General features: G+C 39.9%; 1 protein-coding gene across 3 annotated transcripts in view; it reads left to right on the top strand.

The window, feature by feature from the left end:
- Window positions 1-16,811, top strand: part of caskin1 (CASK interacting protein 1) — a 111,450-nt gene that overhangs the window by 47,900 nt on the left and 46,739 nt on the right. For all 3 annotated transcript variants that reach the window (XM_040124129.1, XM_040124128.1, XM_040124127.1), the window contains exon 2: window positions 13,122-13,173. In XM_040124129.1, coding sequence (XP_039980063.1) covers window positions 13,122-13,173 — 52 coding nt within the window. The remainder of the gene's footprint in view (window positions 1-13,121; window positions 13,174-16,811) is intronic.

Raw genomic sequence — 16,811 nt, 5'->3', positions numbered from 1 at the left:
TGCACTTGTTCACAAACCACTGTAATGTGGGTGTATTTGGTTTGGATTCCAGCTGCCTGTCACCGTGTATGTGTATACACTCATGATACAGCACTTTCAGGCCGATTAACTGTGTGTGTACATCTGGCAGGCAGAGGATGACGTTGGCAGCACTCCCATTCTTAGCTTCTGTCCTTATTTGATGACACGGGGGAGGCCGTGTCCTTTTATGATGTCAGAAAATAAGAGGGAGGTCGCTGAGTACATGGAGTCCAAAGCAAAACAAGTACTAAGCACACACACACACACACACGAGCACACGGGCATGAAGGAGAGAGATGTCTCCACATGAACCAGCTGACTGTGTGTGTATCATAGAGCTGGATGCACAACCTTCCGCACATAGAAGTCTCTTTCATTTTCTGCATGGACAGTGGTAGGTGATTTGATGGATATCATGCATGAATATCTCCGGGTTGAATCATCGGTACAAAAGATCAACATCTGTGGCAGGAAAAATCTGGATCTTTGATTAAAAAAAGTATAAGTCTGTGGACATAAAAATATCAGGAAGTGGTCAAATATGAATTAACTGTGAGAAACATACAAACCACAGAACTTGGCACTTTTCTAGAAACATTCTGCAATTCAGATAAGTTCCCTTTTAAATTTTGGATGAATTTTGGCAACTACTTCATATGTCACAATGCTAAATGTATTTTTTTTCCTGGCGAGTGAATCTCTATATAAAGCCCACAGCTTCTAACTTTGTCCATTTTACGTTGTACATCTTTGTTTTTTTTAAGGCCTGGAAAAAAGGTGACACAGGCTAGTTCACGTGGAGATGCAAAAAGGACAACTTTTTTTTCGAATCAGTGTATTAAACCATTGAGTGGTGAAAAGCTTGAGGGGACTGTTGGAAAATAACAAAAATGTTAAGCACGCAATAACTTTTGTCTTGTCCAGTTGGGGGCAGCAGAAACAAGCTGTGAACACAACATGGACAGATCATCTATCACCTCTTTAGGTGATATAGCAAACTCGTTAGCAAACAGTTACCTATCTACTCCGTATCCAGGAGATACGCAAACATTTGTGTTTCTGGCCACCTGGCGAATGTAAGTCCGATATTCACTCACCTTTCAACTCCATTTTGGTTTCCACCAACTTCATCAGGGAAATATCTGACTCTTACTACATTATTACACAAGTACACGGTAGTCATTACTACATTATTACATGAGTTCTCAATAGTCATTACTAGATCATTACATGAGTACTAAGCAGTCATTACTACATTATTACATGAGTACTCGGTAGTCATTACTGCATCATTACATGAGTACTCGGTAGTCATTACTACATCATTACATGAGTACTCGGTAGTCATTACTGCATCATTACATGAGTACTCTGTGGTCATTACTGCATCATTACATTAGTACTCAATAGTCATTACTGCATCATTACATGAGTACTAAGCAGTCATTACTACATTATTATATGAGTACTCAACAGTCATTACTACATCATTACATGAGTACTCAATAGTCATTACTACATTATTACATGAGTACTCGGTAGTCATTACTGCATCATTACATGAGTACTAAGCAGTCATTACCACATCATTACATGAGTACTCAGTAGTCATTACTGCATCATTACATGAGTACTAAGCAGTCATTACTACATTATTACATGAGTACTCAGTAGTCATTACTGCATCATTACATGAGTACTAAGCAGTCATTACTACATTATTACATGAGTACTCAGTAGTCATTACTGCATCATTACATGAGTACTAAGCAGTCATTACTACATTATTACATGAGTTCTCAATAGTCATTACTAGATCATTACATGGGTACTCTGTGGTCATTACTGCATCATTACATGAGTACTCAATAGTCATTACTACATTATTACATGAGTACTCAGTAGTCATTACTGCATCATTACATGAGTACTCGGTAGTCATTACTGCATCATTACATGAGTACTCTGTGGTCATTACTGCATCATTACATGAGTACTCGGTAGTCATTACTGCATCATTACATGAGTACTAAGCAGTCATTACTGCATCATTACATGAGTACACAGTGGTTATTACTGCATCATTACAGGAGGACTCGGTAGTCATTACTACATCATTACATGAGTACTCGGTAGTCATTACTGCATCATTACATGAGTACTCTGTGGTCATTACTGCATCATTACATGAGTACTCGGTAGTCATTACTGCATCATTACATGAGTACTAAGCAGTCATTACTGCATCATTACATGAGTACACAGTGGTTATTACTGCATCATTACAGGAGGACTCGGTAGTCATTACTACATCATTACATGAGTACTCGGTAGTCATTACTGCATCATTACATGAGTACTCTGTGGTCATTACTGCATCATTACATGAGTACTCTGTGGTCATTACTGCATCATTACATGAGTACTCGGTAGTCATTACTGCATCATTACATGAGTACTAAGCAGTCATTACTGCATCATTACATGAGTACACAGTGGTTATTACTGCATCATTACAGGAGGACTCGGTAGTCATTACTACATCATTACATGAGTACTCGGTAGTCATTACTGCATCATTACATGAGTACTCGGCAGTCATTACTGCATTATTACATGAGCACTCTGTGGTCATTACTGCATCATTACATGAGTACTCGGTAGTCATTACTGCATTATTACATGAGTACTCGGTAGTCATTACTGCATCATTACATGAGTACTCGGTAGTCATTACTGCATCATTACATGAGTACTCTGTGGTCATTACTGCATCATTACATGAGTACTCGGTGGTCATTACTGCATCATTACATTAGTACTCAATAGTCATTACTGCATCATTACATGAGTACTCGGTGGTCATTACTGCATCATTACATGAGTACTCAGTAGTCATTACTGCATCATTACATGAGTACTAAGCAGTCATTACTACATTATTACATGAGTTCTCAATAGTCATTACTAGATCATTACATGGGTACTCTGTGGTCATTACTGCATCATTACATGAGTACTCAATAGTCATTACTACATTATTACATGAGTACTCAGTAGTCATTACTGCATCATTACATGAGTACTCGGTAGTCATTACTGCATCATTACATGAGTACTCTGTGGTCATTACTGCATCATTACATGAGTACTCGGTGGTCATTACTGCATCATTACATTAGTACTCGGTAGTCATTACTGCATCATTACATGAGTACTCTGTGGTCATTACTGCATCATTACATGAGTACTCAGTAGTCATTACTGCATCATTACATGAGTACTAAGCAGTCATTACTACATTATTACATGAGTTCTCAATAGTCATTACTAGATCATTACATGGGTACTCTGTGGTCATTACTGCATCATTACATGAGTACTCAATAGTCATTACTACATTATTACATGAGTACTCGGTAGTCATTACTGCATCATTACATGAGTACTCGGTAGTCATTACTGCATCATTACATGAGTACTCGGTAGTCATTACTACATCATTACATGAGTACTCGGTAGTCATTACTGCATCATTACATGAGTACTCTGTGGTCATTACTGCATCATTACATGAGTACTAAGCAGTCATTACTACATCATTACATGAGTACTCGGTAGTCATTACTGCATCATTACATGAGTACTCTGTGGTCATTACTGCATCATTACATTAGTACTCGGTAGTCATTACTACATTATTACATGAGTACTCGGTAGTCATTACTGCATCATTACATGAGTACTCGGTAGTCATTACTACATCATTACATGAGTACTCGGTAGTCATTACTGCATCATTACATTAGTACTCAATAGTCATTACAACATCATTACATGAGTACTCGGTAGTCATTACTGCATCATTACATGAGTACTCGGTAGTCATTACTACATCATTACATGAGTACTCGGTAGTCATTACTGCATCATTACATGAGTACTCGGTGGTCATTACTGCATCATTACATTAGTACTCAATAGTCATTACAACATCATTACATGAGTACTCGGTAGTCATTACTGCATCATTACATGAGTACTCTGTGGTCATTACTGCATCATTACATTAGTACTCAATAGTCATTACAACATCATTACATGAGTACTCGGTAGTCATTACTGCATTATTACATGAGTACTCTGTGGTCATTACTGCATCATTACATGAGTACACAGTGGTTATTACTGCATCATTACATTAGTACTCGGTGGTCATTACTACATTATTACATGAGTACTCGGTAGTCATTACTGCATCATTACATGAGTACTCGGTGGTCATTACTACATCATTACATGAGTACTCGGTAGTCATTACTGCATTATTACATGAGCACTCTGTGGTCATTACTGCATCATTACATTAGTACTCAATAGTCATTACAACATCATTACATGAGTACTCAGCAGTCATTACTGCATTATTACATGAGTACTCGGTAGTCATTACTGCATCATTACATGAGTACTCGGTGGTCATTACTACATCATTACATGAGTACTCGGTAGTCATTACTGCATTATTACATGAGCACTCTGTGGTCATTACTGCATCATTACATTAGTACTCAATAGTCATTACAACATCATTACATGAGTACTCGGTAGTCATTACTGCATTATTACATGAGTACTCTGTGGTCATTACTGCATCATTACATGAGTACTCTGTGGTCATTACTGCATCATTACATGAGTACTCGGTGGTCATTACTGCATCATTACATTAGTACTCGGTAGTCATTACTACATCATTACATGAGTACTCGGTAGTCATTACTGCATCATTACATGAGTACTCGGTGGTCATTACTACATCATTACATGAGTACTCGGTAGTCATTACTGCATTATTACATGAGCACTCTGTGGTCATTACTGCATCATTACATTAGTACTCAATAGTCATTACAACATCATTACATGAGTACTCGGTAGTCATTACTGCATCATTACATGAGTACTCTGTGGTCATTACTGCATCATTACATTAGTACTCAATAGTCATTACAACATCATTACATGAGTACTCGGTAGTCATTACTGCATTATTACATGAGTACTCTGTGGTCATTACTGCATCATTACATGAGTACTCTGTGGTCATTACTGCATCATTACATGAGTACACAGTGGTTATTACTGCATCATTACATTAGTACTCGGTGGTCATTACTACATTATTACATGAGTACTCGGTAGTCATTACTGCATCATTACATGAGTACTCGGTGGTCATTACTACATCATTACATGAGTACTCGGTAGTCATTACTGCATTATTACATGAGCACTCTGTGGTCATTACTGCATCATTACATTAGTACTCAATAGTCATTACAACATCATTACATGAGTACTCAGCAGTCATTACTGCATTATTACATGAGTACTCGGTAGTCATTACTGCATCATTACATGAGTACTCGGTGGTCATTACTACATCATTACATGAGTACTCGGTAGTCATTACTGCATTATTACATGAGCACTCTGTGGTCATTACTGCATCATTACATTAGTACTCAATAGTCATTACAACATCATTACATGAGTACTCGGTAGTCATTACTGCATTATTACATGAGTACTCTGTGGTCATTACTGCATCATTACATGAGTACTCTGTGGTCATTACTGCATCATTACATGAGTACTCGGTGGTCATTACTGCATCATTACATTAGTACTCGGTAGTCATTACTACATCATTACATGAGTACTCGGTAGTCATTACTGCATCATTACATGAGTACTCGGTGGTCATTACTACATCATTACATGAGTACTCGGTAGTCATTACTGCATTATTACATGAGCACTCTGTGGTCATTACTGCATCATTACATTAGTACTCAATAGTCATTACAACATCATTACATGAGTACTCGGTAGTCATTACTGCATTATTACATGAGTACTCTGTGGTCATTACTGCATCATTACATGAGTACTCGGTGGTCATTACTGCATCATTACATTAGTACTCAGTAGCCATTACTTCATTAACAATTAATTCATTTTGATCTCAACTACAAACCTGTAAAGTTTTGTGACTGTATCTTGCACAGGTGTGATGCTATCATGGTGATAAAATCACCAATCCTGCATCAAGGACCACATTTTTGCCACGATAACAGACACAGACACACAAGGTGAACACAATACCAGCCATGCTGTCACCTCTGTTAAAAAGGTTCCAAAGACCTGAGGGAAGCTGCAAATTCAGGTGATAATAAGATGCCGGCTTTACAATCCTGATGGACAAAACCTGACTTCTTAGAAAAAAGATGAAATAATTAAAGCTTGAGTATTTCTATTGTAAGGTAAAATGATATGGTAAATTAATATAGGTAAGACTCAACTTTGCAATGGATACAGGGTATAGGATCAATAGGATAACAAAGGTCAAAAGACAATTGCAAAAATCTCTTTTTGCCAGTTTTTGTCTGCTCAAAGGGACATTTCTGGGGTTTATGGTTTAAACTAGAGTTGGAAGAGATTAAACCAATATGAGAGTGTAGATTTACAACATTCCTGACTTGATTCTTCTGGGTAACGTTCAAAAGCAAAGAGTCTACCTTCATAATGCAGGATGAATGCACAAAGACAGACACTGCTACAATTCCTGCCAAAGTCATGCTACAATTGAGGAACAGAGAGGAGAAGGCTTGCATGGGACAGAAAAGAAATGCTCTCACCTTTCTCATTTGTGGACCTGGAGAGAGGGATGGCACAAGAATAAAACATGGAAATGAAGAAACGGAGGTGGAGAGGAGGGGAAATGGGGACAGATCGATCAGAGCCAGGACAACAGGTCTACTTTCAGAGACCACTCCAGAGTCCAGCACACTATTTTCCATCTTCACTGCCAGGGAGAGAGGAAGAGAGGAAGGGAAAAGAAATATGGGGAGACAGGAGAAAGGCACTGAGCTACAGCTATAAGCTAACAGGGCTAAGGAACCTTCCTCTCCTTTCTTTTCTGTAATGTAAATGTATTTCATGATAGAACGAAATAAACTCCCCTGTTTAAAAGTTTTCTTTACATCAGACTCATTCATACCCAGGATAGATATTATATAACAGCGCAGCATACTGAGAGAAGCAGTGACATTGTTCCCTTTTCTTCTCCCAGGAGGATAATATCAGCCCATTTCTGCCTCGGGTAAGGAAACAGATAATCAGCAGACTGATTCCCCTAGAAAACCACAGTCTCAGTATCTAACCTTTTTAAACATGCGCGCTCGCTCATGCATAGACACTACAATTAAAAACCCATCATGCCTCTCAGCTCTCCCTGAACTTTGACATTAACTGGGGCATGTTAACAGGGAACAATCAATAGCCCTTAAGGACAGACATGAAAAGCAGAGCAGAGCGAGCAGAGCGGACTGTGCTGTTAACTTATCTTTGGGTTGGTGGTTCGGTTTCCTCCAGAGTCACAAAAAGACACTAACATGTCACTGGTGTATATGGAGCCAAAGTAAAATAGGAACCAAAAAACACCTAAGTTAAAGTCACATTGACATTGGTAATAATTCATTTTGCTAAGAATCCAGGCTTGGAACATAACCTAATTTAGGAGAAATTGTGCAATGCGTTCATTTTGTCTAGAAAGAGATGACAGTTTTTTGCTACGCTACCAGCACGGCCCTAGGCATATATTGGTTGGTAGGTCGGTCCACAACTTTGGTGCAAACTGAAATATAGCAGCTGTCGGCTGGATTGCAAACATTCATGTTCCGCTCTGGATGATTTGTCATAATTTTGATTATCCCTTAATTGTTAATGTGGTGCCACCATCAGGTCAAAATTTTAATTTGTCGAGTACTTTGGGCAAATTAAAAATACTTACCAAACTAATGGCATCCGCATTGGCTTCAGCTGTATTTTGTGTTCTAAGAAGATATTTTTAGCATGCTAACATGTTAAAATAAGTAAAACATTCAACATTCAACCTGCTACATATCAGCACGCTAGCATTGTTATCCGCATGCTGATGTTAGCATTTAGCTCCACCACAGAGTCTCACAGAGCCACTAGCTTGGCTGTAGACTCTTATAATAACAAAAACAATTTAAGACAGAAGAGATTACAGCAATAGTTTGGAGAATGATGTCAGAAGAGCTGAGCGTTGGTGGTTATGGAGGAAACCAAGTTGTGATGGTGTAAGTATGTACGTTGCCAAGCTGTTAAATTTTCAGGGGAGCTGTAGTCTTTAGTTTGCTAACATTGGTTTACATAGGTAACCTGTTACTTTGCTAAGATCACAAAGGTTGAAAATGGTGTAGTAGATACTCATTTATCTTAGAATAGTACAACCCAGCAACACATCTCTACTTTTAGAAAAAACAATAAAGTAATGCTAAATGAGAGATTGCACTGAGTTACAGAAGGTAGTGGAACAGCAGCTGCCAAAAGGTGACATTAGAATGTCAACCCTCTACGGTAGCTAAATTTCAAGGTGTACAGCTACACGAGCCCCATCCTCTGATGGAAACAGATGTGGCTGAAAGCCCTGGAAACAGCTAGTAAGCAGACCTTGAGTTAGAATTTTTTTTTTTTTAAATGGACAAAGTTGTTGTTACATATATTTCTTACCATTTCATATTAAGAACACTTTATATGTATTTCATACTGTATCAGTAGCTGTTATATCTGCTTTCGTATTTTATTCACTCTATGGCTGCTATCCATCATTTGCTACATTTGTCATATATATCTACTGTTTCTTTTTGACTTTATAATAAGAGATTTTTATTTCTATGCTTTTAAAGATTCCTTGTCCTGAGCAGGATTTGCTTCTCTGTTTGAAGTTTATTTTCAGATTTCCACAGAACTGTTAAAATGGTATGGTTTTCAACTGGTAAAGGTTTTTGTATCACACGTCATTTTTTTGTTTAGACATGAACGCATTTATGCGTGTCCACAGTATCTGTGTGTGTGTGCCCCGTGTATGTGTGTGTGTGTGTGTGTGTAGTTCTGGTAATGAGACTGCAGCTCTGTGGGTGTGGAGTGTTGAAGTGTTTTGAAGAAGTGTGCGTTTTTCGGCTGGCCCACCTCTCCATAACCATGGTTTCACTGTTTGTTATGACTGTCTACTCTGCTGCTGTCCAGTATCTCTGAGCAACACACACACACACACACACACACACACACACACACACACACACACACACACACACACACACACACACACACACACACGGACACACTGATGCAATAGCAAAAAGTTTGACATGAGGTATTCATCACAGTTTTTGTGTTATATACCAGGAGTGTGCGTGTGTGTGCGTGTGTGTGTGTGTGTGTGTGTGTGTGTGTGTGTGTGTGTGTGTGTGTGTGTGTGTGTGTGTGTGTTCGTGCATGTTCAGCTGATGGTCTCTAAATTGTTTAGCCTGATTAGTCTACTGAGAACGATCAATACATTCACTTTGCTCTGCACACAGGACTGTTTAAGGCTTATTATAATTTTGCTGGTTTGTATTATTATTAACTTTTACTATTATTGCACGTTGCATCATAGTGTAATATTGCACATGTAATACCTGGTCATCCTACTTATGTAGTCTTTGTCTAAAAGTCAAGTCAAGATATAATCATTTAAAGGTTCAGCCTGTCCAAAACCAAAAATACAAAAGCTGAGATGTAAGGAATGGATTAGACATCTGCTCTAATGTAAGATGCAATGGTCAGCATGTCCGGCTAACTGGTTTATTACCTACAGTAGCAACTGAGCATTATTTGCAATGCACATGATTAACCAACTACATTAATTTGTGGAGTTACAGGTTGTATTAAAAAAACCCTGTTCACGACTAGCAAACCCATCGCGTAGTATTTCCCACCGTGTGGAAGTCGATTCGGGATGCTCTCAGAGTTTAGGCTAACGTTAGCGACTCTGTTCTGCACTTTATTGGATATGGGGAAGATTACACGACAGCAACCAGCAGCCAAACTCCTTATCCTCAAAGCCATTCTTCTTGTTACCTTCTGTCTGGGAAAAAGTACCTGAGCTAAGCGGCCAGACAGGGTTATGTTTGAGTGAATTAACGGTCTGAGTTTACATTTTTCCTTTTCATACTCATAATAACAGGGCTAACTAACCAACACTGCGACACAATAATAATGCTGCCTTTGGGGATGGGGATGCTAACTTTTTGCCTGAGACATGCTGCTTTAGCCTCAGTCTTTTAGCACAAAATCATGTATGTGACCATCAAATTCATATTTATGATCCCTTTAAAGGGGTCTCGTTTTGAAATGAGTTACCTGGAAATAATAAGAAGTGAATCGGACACAATGTTTTTAACCAACTTGTAGAGCTAATGTTAGCTCAATTAGCCAGCTAGCAACAGCTGATAAAATCTGCCAGCAACTGTTGCCATTTCAACTGCCACAGTTGACTGTCACCAGTTAGAAATGAGGAGCTTGCTTTTGTCTCCAAATGTATAGAATCCAGGAGCCACTGTTTCAATAATTCTTACAGTTATTGATGGTAAATTTGCCAGCACTATCGTTGTTAACTGTGTACTTGTTGTGTGACAACAGAGAGCGTGCCAGATGTAGCAACAGTTAGCTTAGCAAAAGGCCATTTTATCAAGTTCATGGACAGTCCCTTAGAAGTTGTTGAAAAGGCATTCTGGGAAATTTTCGATATCAATTAATTCATCAGACGAAGCTGCCTCAAGCTCCCTCCATCAAACAGAGAGAGAAAACGGTATCTGAGGTGGATTTTTCCTGTAATGTGTGAAAACCAGAAGCACTGAGCGGAAAGTTTTCCTTACAAAGGTTTGCCATAAAGACACCATCAGTTTAAACGAGGGGATTTTTGTCTTGTTCCAAAGGGTGTGTCCATTTTCCTGTCACATAACAGGGCTACACAGAGGCAAGGGTCACATCTGATGGCTGGTGGCCATGACACTATGGGGTCAAAAGGTCACGGCTGGCGGCTGCTGGGCAGATGTGGAGGACCGTAAACAAAGACTGGTGTGTGTGTGTGTGTGTGTGTGTGGGGATGTTTTGTTCTTTTTTGGGAAGCAGCCAGTCATTGTCTGCTGCTTATCAGTGATATCAAAAATTTTTATCAATTTTCTCTTCTGTCCTCTCTGTCCGTCTCCCCTGTATTTTAAAGTGTCCCTCTGGCCTTTTTCAACTTTTCTCTTCCCTTTGCCACCATTCACCAGACCTTGGTAATGCATGTTAGTGGATGCATATCAGGCTCCGTGGCGTTACACCCCTCTGTCAACAAATACGCACAAACACACACGCACAGGATGTAGATAGTGCCTTTGAAAGCTCCTGGTCCATGTGTGTGTGATTTAGAGGGAGCATGTGTGTGTGTGCATCCCTGCATTTAGTGGCCAGAAATAGGCTGTTAGGAAATCAGTGTTCCTCCCCCAGTGGCGCTGGGAGCTGTCTCCCCTACAATAGAGGGACTGTCCTGTTTCCTGCACCCTGGAGGGAGTGTGTGTGTGGAAAGAGGGAGAGAGTGAAAGAGAAAAGAGTAAAAAGAGAGAGCGCAGGCTCATTTTTATCCTCAGTTCTGCATCATCAGCTAACAGGAGACATAAAAACAGAGGCAGAAAACAGGAAAATAATGTGGGTGAAAGTAGCGAAATGTCGTGTTAGTAGACTTAGTACACTCATACACTTTAATTTGTGTGTATTGTCGTGTAGGGGTCTGCACCGTCTGTTAATGATGAACACGAGCTAAACCGAATGTTTTCCACTTTCTGACGTCCTCTGCCTGCTAATACGTCCATCTAGAAGCTGTGTCCTGTAGGAGCTAAAGGCCATCCACCCTGTTTCCTCACCTGTGCCATTGCTCTGGCAGCGAGCCAGTCACCAGGCCTGCTGAGCTGTGACGGATAGAGTGAGTGAGTGGATGAGTGACATCGTCATTGTGAGACAGACAGACAGCCAAACCCAATGATGCAATGCCAGTGGCTGCGCGAAGGCACACTTCCGGCTGTACAATGGTCTCACAGAATTTGCTATAAGGCAGATTTATGCCTGTGCACAAAATGTGAGAGAAATACCATACATTTACTAAAAAGAATGAGGTGGAGATAGGTATAAACATACACAGTTTGGCCTCCACTCCGGCAAGAAGTCAGATCTGCTCTCTTGCTCTTAGTATCAGCCTGACCACAACAAGCAGTTGGTGTATTACCCTCTATACCATAAATAGTATCAACTTTTCCTGTGAGGTGCAGGAGAAATTGACATTATCTCCGGACTGGCACACATTTGCATTCTGTTCTTTGTTGCAGACTATGTTGTTTGTTCACAACCCACACAGCTCTAATGTAAATCCACACTTCAACACCACCATCTGCGCTCAAGTGCGACGTGTTGCAATAGTTCGTTTAAATTCATTCAGGAGCATTTAACCACCAGGTCAGTCCCAAAAGGATTTTCTAGCCCAGCGCCAGCGTGTTGTGCACTCACAACAACAGCACATGAGGCCAAAGTGATGCAGTGAAGTAACTAAACTGTCAGGTGCAATACATTCATTTCAACACATAAAGATGTGGTGACATTTTCTGTGACTTTTATAACCTCTTGCTAATTTGGAAAGAGATGTAGAAGGCTGCTGTTTAGCTCTTTTTTAAGTGCTTGTTGCATATTTTGCACGTTTTTATGATATTTCTGTCTGTGAGTTTTGAATGTGAGTTCCATTCATGTTAACTCCCTCCATGCCTAACCACACACAGTGGCAGGCATGATCTGAATGATGTACCCGCTCAAAATTATCACCATGGGGGCCTGAGCTCAAGGAAATGACATTCTTTGCCGCAAACAGCAGTGAGGAAATATGACGACAAAAAGACTCAGAATGAATGACATCTTCTGAGTCTTTCTTTCAGGGAAAATGGATGAGGAAAAAATGACAAATGTCTTCAAGCCAATGTCTTTGGCTTGAAGACTGAGTAGAAACTACTCATCCTTTATAGCACGGTGATACTGTAAACATAAACATTAAACACAACAGTGATATTGCTGTGTTAGATCATAAAATGGCATCAACCAGCTATTACTAACGTTTATTGGCTGTAAAAATCAGTTCATGTTACATTTTATTTGTGTTTCAGAGCTCCTCGGTTCTGCAAAGAAAGTGAACGTCAACTTCCAGGATACAGATGGGTGAGTGACGCTGAATTACATGTACCTCTCATTCATTTCCATTACTGTGTCCGGGTTAAAGGTCTTCACTGTCTCTCTTGTGCGCTCTTTTTTCACCAGTACTTTCTCCATCCCCCCTGCTATCCTCGCTCTTCAGCTAGAGCTGCAACCATTAGGTCATTAATTTATTGGATGATTAATTGATTCATCATTTAATTCATTTTTTGAGCAACAAAGCCAAAAATTCACTGGTACCAGCTTCACAAGTGTGAATATTTAGTACTTTCTCAGTTTTCTGACAGTAAAATCACCCTCTTTGGGTTTTGACTGTTGGTCAGACAACAAGAAGCAATTTGAATATGTTAATTGGGGCTCCAGAGAATAATTATAGGCCTTTTTCCTCCATTTTCTGAAATATAGAAGAAAATAAGAAAATAACTGTCAGATGCATTGACAATGAAAATGATTGTTGGTTGCAGCCTTACAATACTTCTATGATGAAGTAATACGACCTTGCCCAAAGTTTTCTGCGTGTTAATTACCTGACACACACTTTCCAACAAATGACCACAGTATAGATTAAAACAGTGAAGGTCTTCAGAGTACATTGACACAGGTAGCTTCTACAAGACAGGGTTGCAAGATGGAGGATGGAGGAGCTGTAATTGTTGATATTGTAGCTCAGTGGTTATCTAGTATAAAACACAGATAATCAGTGTGATTAATCAAAATATTTGGCCCAGATGATAAGGAGTAAACCTGGGGTTCTCGGGGTCCCCGGGTGGCTGCCCGCTTTTCCCAGGTGGTCATCCAGCCTTGTTTAAGACCCTGTCCAGCTTGTAAACTGGTTCTCGACAAATGAAAAAAAAAGAAAACAGGTTCATAATGTAAAATCAGATGTAAAGTAATGGTTTAATGAATATGAAAATTATGTGAGTCACAGGCTCTGACCTTTGCAGTCACACCTATAAAAGGTTTTGGACCGACGTCTTGCTCTGGGTGTCCGCTGGATGCTGCTGCGTCACATTCTACCTGCACCACAACTCGGGTCCCTTTTCAACCAAATAGTTCCAGGAACTATGGAACAAGGGGAGCCAAATTCAGGATCTAAGCGAGGCACTAAAAGTCCCTTTTGAGCAGTCCTGTTTGCGTTTCCACCACATCTGAAGAATCGTGCAAATAAGACCGATCATGGATTAAAAATAAATGCGGTGTTTGAAATGCTATTTTTACACACGAGGAAACAGTGATACAGAGTCATCATGGTCCTCTTTGTGTTTACTCTGATGACACTGACGTTTGAGTTGGATTTAATGAATGAAGGAATGAAAAAAGAGAACACATTGATAAGTGCGTGTTTGGTGGTTCTTTATTTCTGCTTTACAACATAACCACCATGAAACTATGGCTCCCTCTCTCCAGCTCACTTCTAGCTCTCTCAGCTCGTTTGCACCATTTCTCTCTGATGTCCACTCTAGTTACAGCCGGTACTTCACTATTTTGTAAATGAGGGTGTCCACAAGTTGTTGTGGACGCGGTATTTTTCTTTAACCAATCATTGAGGTTCAGCCCTACAAATTCCATAAAGCCCCAAAGCACCTGTACTATCAGACAGTAGCACCTTGGAGAAGGTAGTTATCTTAAAGTGGAACAAATGTACAGCCACTAAGTTAAGTCCCTGGTCTCCTCCGGTCAAACTGCAGCTTTGGTTTCTGCATTTCCAGTGTCCACTGGAAGCGTTCAAGCTGAGCGTCCTTCAAGCAGTCTGCTCTTCAGCAGCCACATTTCCAGAGTACTGTACTTTAGAGTTGCTTTGCCGACATTGTTTGCGTTTTACAAACAAGACAGCGCTCTCTCCCACCCTTGTCAAAACACCTTTTTTGACAGACTTGGAGAAGCCAGGCCAAGGAACACCGAAGCTGTTCCAGATGCTCCTGGTGGTCATCGCTGTTTCCATTAATTTGGCACTTTCAGCATCCGTTCATCCAGGATCCGCGACTGTCTGCACAACAAAAGATGGAAATGCTAATTCCTCCAAACACTGGTCATGCCAGCTTCAGCCCTATCCCTTCAGAATAGTTTAACCTAAGCTAAAAGACCACAAACTGTGCTGGATAAAGTGGTTTCTGTAAAGATAAAGATCAAGAGTAATCCTCAAAGAGCGGCTTCGCCACTCTAAGTGAAATTGAACAGTGTAATCTAATTAGTGTGTTTACTGTTATTGCTTCTTTGCCCCCTAATTCCTCCCACAGTATTAAGTGCTTCATGTGGTCTGATGCTAACATGGCTGCGTTTGTTTGTCTGCTGCACAAACAAGTCATGAATATTTTCAGTGATGGAAATGCATGTATCATGTTAAACGTTAATCTATAATGAGCACACATTGTAAATGAGTCTGCACAAGCGTATTTATGTCAGATTCGTTTACCATCTCACATGGAGGCTCATTCTGCAACAGAAGCTCTTCATTATTTCACCACAGATGTTCAATTCAATTCACTTTTATTTATATAGAAATCATAACAGAGGATATCTCAGGGCACTTTTCATATAGAGCGGATCTAGACCAGACTCTTTATAAGAGTGTAAATTTTCCTCGTCTGCGTTGTATGTGTGTGTGTGTGTGTGTGTGTTCTCCAAATTGATTTCCTCAGTGGTGTCAAACATCTGGTTTGCACTGACATTTAAAACAGCAGGAATCAAACAAAAGCTGGTCATCAGCTTTACAGTATGTTATTAAGACAGAGTCATTCGAAAACAGTAGGCTAGTGGTAGGATGTAGGAGCAAAGTGGAGAGAGTGGCGATGGAGACAGTAATATGTCAGAAACTGAACTTGGAAAATCATTTTGTACCTTCTCACGACATAAACACACAGAGGCAAGCAGCATATATTTGGAACCGGATGTATAGAAGCAATAGTACATTTAGTATTCACATATTCATGCAGCATATAACAGCACAGAATGCGTCGAAAAATCCGGTTCAGCCGAAAAAACCAGTATTGATATTTCTTACTCTTGGTGACTCACAAGGAAACATTACGAAAACAGTAATAGCGATCCACAAATGGATAGTTAAAGGCATTAACAAAGAAAAAAAGCTTTTTTTTTTTTTTTTTTTTTACTTCACTGTGAAACCAAACACGAACCTTTCCTTCCATCCAAGTGCAGATTTTATTCTCTGACGACTTCCACAACAACAAACTACACCTCGGTGTTCCATAGCTTAGTCCCCTTTTCCACTTGATAATGTTCTAAAATCCGAAACTTATTTATGAAACTGTTTTAACTTAATTTAATCCAATCTTTTAATGTAAACTGTGTAATTGCTGAGCTGGAAGCCACAGAATGCATCTGGTATCTGTCTCTCAGGTCAGGTCAAGTTAGGACTGTACCACTTTAGGGAGGAACGGCTTGTTTACTCCCCTACTGTAAACCTGGTTGTGACCTAGCCCGTGTGTGTGTTGGAATGTGGAGACAACTGACAATGTGCTCACCTGTCAGGTCGGCCAACAAAAAGGTTTAATATTGTCAGGACTACAGCACTGGCCCAAAACAGTGCAGACTGACTGGGAGTTTTCCTGCTCCCTCCAACTGCCGACCTAGCACTGTAATGCAGGCATCATAGAAACAGTTAATAGTTATCAGCAAACGGATGG

The sequence above is a fragment of the Xiphias gladius genome, chromosome 3 (assembly GCF_016859285.1).
Source record: "Xiphias gladius isolate SHS-SW01 ecotype Sanya breed wild chromosome 3, ASM1685928v1, whole genome shotgun sequence".
Lineage (NCBI taxonomy): Eukaryota > Metazoa > Chordata > Actinopteri > Istiophoriformes > Xiphiidae > Xiphias > Xiphias gladius.
The sequence above is the reverse complement of the archived record's forward strand: the minus strand, read 5'-3'. Positions and strand labels throughout refer to the sequence as shown.